The sequence below is a fragment of the Helianthus annuus genome, chromosome 4 (genome assembly GCF_002127325.2).
Source record: "Helianthus annuus cultivar XRQ/B chromosome 4, HanXRQr2.0-SUNRISE, whole genome shotgun sequence".
Taxonomy (NCBI): Eukaryota; Viridiplantae; Streptophyta; class Magnoliopsida; order Asterales; family Asteraceae; genus Helianthus; species Helianthus annuus.
Genome location: NC_035436.2, coordinates 144,844,448 through 144,847,513, shown reverse-complemented (window position 1 = coordinate 144,847,513; position 3,066 = coordinate 144,844,448). Strand labels below are relative to the sequence as shown.

At 38.0% G+C, this 3,066-nt stretch overlaps 1 protein-coding gene across 2 annotated transcripts; it reads right to left on the bottom strand.

The window, feature by feature from the left end:
- Positions 1 to 421: 421 nt before the first annotated feature.
- LOC110933625 (mitochondrial carnitine/acylcarnitine carrier-like protein) lies at positions 422 to 1,688 on the bottom strand. 2 transcript variants are annotated; one of them, XM_035989029.1, is made up of 3 exons: positions 1,585 to 1,688; positions 1,112 to 1,503; positions 422 to 643 (listed from the first exon to the last, which is right to left on the bottom strand). In XM_035989029.1, the coding sequence occupies exons 2-3, from the start codon at positions 1,501 to 1,503 to the stop codon at positions 580 to 582; spliced, it is 456 nt and encodes a 151-aa protein (XP_035844922.1). In that variant the 5' UTR covers positions 1,585 to 1,688; the 3' UTR covers positions 422 to 579. The 2 variants fall into 2 exon arrangements, with proteins under 2 accessions (XP_035844922.1, XP_022032530.1); XM_022176838.2 differs by having other exon boundaries at positions 1,112 to 1,688.
- Positions 1,689 to 3,066: the final 1,378 nt, after the last annotated feature.

Here is a 3,066-nt window from a genome sequence, read left to right as displayed (position 1 = left end):
ACCCGGCTCCATCTCCTACGCTGGTTTTAAAATTGACTTAAAAGAAACTAATTATTGAAAAAAATGGACTGACCTGCACTTGACTAACTCAGTTGGGGTGGCCAAAATGGCAACAGCAACTCCAGCACCGGCTCCAGCAACCACCTGCTGGTTCACGGTTAAGAGTGCACCGGGCTCAGACCTCAAAAGTGCTTCCATTTGCCCTCTAACTGTAAACAGAAAAGTAGCGTACGAAAAGTCAACATTTCAAGAATTTCCAATGGGTCAAGGAGGGTGGGTGGCAAGTTTATGTTTTTTTTCTCCTTATTTTGAATAACGCGAAACCTCCAAGTAGTTAATCGTACACAAAAATAATTAGATCAACAATTACATACCGATGATGTCGACGATAGTACGAATCTGCAAGGTATCCATCGTCATCTTTGGAACCGGAGCCAAGGAGATTCTTGGAGGAAGCGGTTCTCTCTCCAAGTAGCCAAGAAGATATTGGAATGCCAAAGGCATGCTCAAGTTTGTTGCTGATGTAGATCATACCAAAGAAGAGGATGCCATTGCAGAATTCTTGTGTTGGTTCACCAGCTAACTGATTCTCGTGAAATGGATCCGAGTTAGCATGTTAACACCAAGCTTTATGGGGGTCCACCTGCAGAATTGTAATCTATCAGATATGTGCTGATAAAATATGTGTGGGTCAAGTAACAGGTCAAAACAGGGTTGAACAATATGCTGATTGTCGTTCAGTTTCAGCCAATCAAAATCTCTAAAATGGATGAAAACATGTCCAAGATCAACCAAAAAACAGTTTGTATAACTTTTAAGTTATCCGAAACAACCTGTAATCACAACTAAATCAACCCAAATTCAGACCTTTGATTCGTTCAAACAACAAACCTGGATTCACTTTGATTCGTTAATCAGATTCAGTTAATAACACTTTCAATCATAGACGATCCGAAAGGTAAAAACATGACTGAAATTTACCGAAATATGTTTGACTTACGAAAGAGTCAATATTGAAATCAACTCTGAAGCTGATAATTAGTATGTTCGACTAACGAAAGAGTCAATATTTGACTTAAAAGAAACTAATTATTGAAAAAAATGGACTGACCTGCACTTGACTAACTCAGTTGGGGTGGCCAAAATGGCAACAACAACTCCAGCACCGGCTCCAACAACCACCTGCTGGTTCACGTTTAAGGGTGCACCGGGCTCAGACCTCAAAAGTGCTTCCATTTGCCCTCTAACTGTAAACAGAACAGCATTTAGAGCTGCCACAGTGGCAAGAGGGGCACCCATGCCTTTGTATAGACCCCGTGGACCTTCTGCTGCTATTGTTTGTTTAACGGTATCTATTGCACCAGAATATCTAGGGAGCTGACCCGGTGGAGGGACGGGTTGACTTTGAAGTTTGACCTTGATGGTATCAAAAGGATGTCCAACTATCAACTGTGCCGCCCCTCCTATTGTTCCGGCGGTTAAGTCCTTTGCTACATCCGCCATCTGCGAGTTCGTATGAACAAAAAGAAAATGAAAAACACGATATGTTTGAAAAGTTCGATTTTTTTTTTCACTTAAACTCACTGGTTGTCTGAAAAACTATGAAACTTCAATCAAAAGTCATCAAAACATGTCCTTTCGGCTCTTATACTGCCACCCGGCTCCATCTCCTACGCTGGCTCTGGCCGTCGCTGCTGATTTTCACACAGACATTTCATCGAGCACCTTGTATGCAAAATTTGAAAGACAATCAAACAATGCAAAGTGACACTCAATTTGGCCTCATGAGCATAAGTTTATAAAACAAATCAGTAAATAAAACATCTCTGAAGCGCATAACGAACCTGTATATAAATCTGAAAGGAGCTTCAATCGCAACAAAAGCTTCGCTACAACACATCGTTCGTCAACCAGTCTCTTTCATCATCTAACTTGTTTTGATTGTTGTTGCTAATTAACTCCCATAACAACCATAGGGACACTGAAAGGTATCCCTTGAATTTAAAAGAAATAAATGTAACGTTTTACAAATACGAAGTTAAATCAACCTTACCGTTTACTCATTTTTGTTTCAATGGCATCAGCATCCACTGCAATTCCAAAGTACGCCAAGACAGGGTGCAATGATACGTGCGGGAAGGTGACGATTCCATACCCTTTTGGAATTGGTGCGGATTGTTCTCTCAATCAATGGTACATCGTTGATTGCAACAACTCCACACCATATCTGTTTGCATTCAGCCACCTAGAAGTCTTGGGGGTAGACTTGGAAGATCAGATAATCACTGTTAGTACGCCAAAAATCTCTGATTGCCAAACTCCTTGGAATAGCAATCTGACAATGAGTATCGATCTGGGTAAGAGCCCCTTCTTGATTGATTATTAGGGACATTGAAAGCTAGTGTGGTGATTTGGGTGGGGTTGAGAGAGAGATAGGGACCAGAGAAATCTGAAAAGTCAATCCTTATTTTGAATAAACATTTTATATAATCATAACTAATCACCATCAATTATCATCAATTAATAATCCTTAAACACCAATCATTATTAAATTAGTGGAGAGAGATAGAAGAACCCAATTTAAAACAGCCATTAATTTTGGTTTTAAAATTGAACTTATAACTAAACTTTAGAATATATATAGATATTACTTTTTGTGTTCTTAATGTTTTCAATTTTTTATCATTTTCTTCTAATCCGTCAACTTTATTAAAAATTAGTGTGTACAATTTTATCTTTTCAATATAAAAGGTGAAACATAAAAATAATGGAGAGGCGTAATTTATCTACATCAACTTAAAAGTTAATTTTATAATACAGTTGTTGTTTCGGGGGCTAAAATCAAGTAAATTAATCATAAATAAATTTATTTACTCGACTAAATTTGAGGTTTTTAGTTACTAAAAAAGGTTAATTGAATCCAAATTCATGACTATAAGGCCATGTATAATGGTTCTACTAAAAGTGGTGTTATGTTATTGTCATATTGAGAGAACTACCACACTTACTAAGGTGTGATTGTATCGTAAGGGTAGGGATGATAATCGAACCCGAATCTAATGAGTA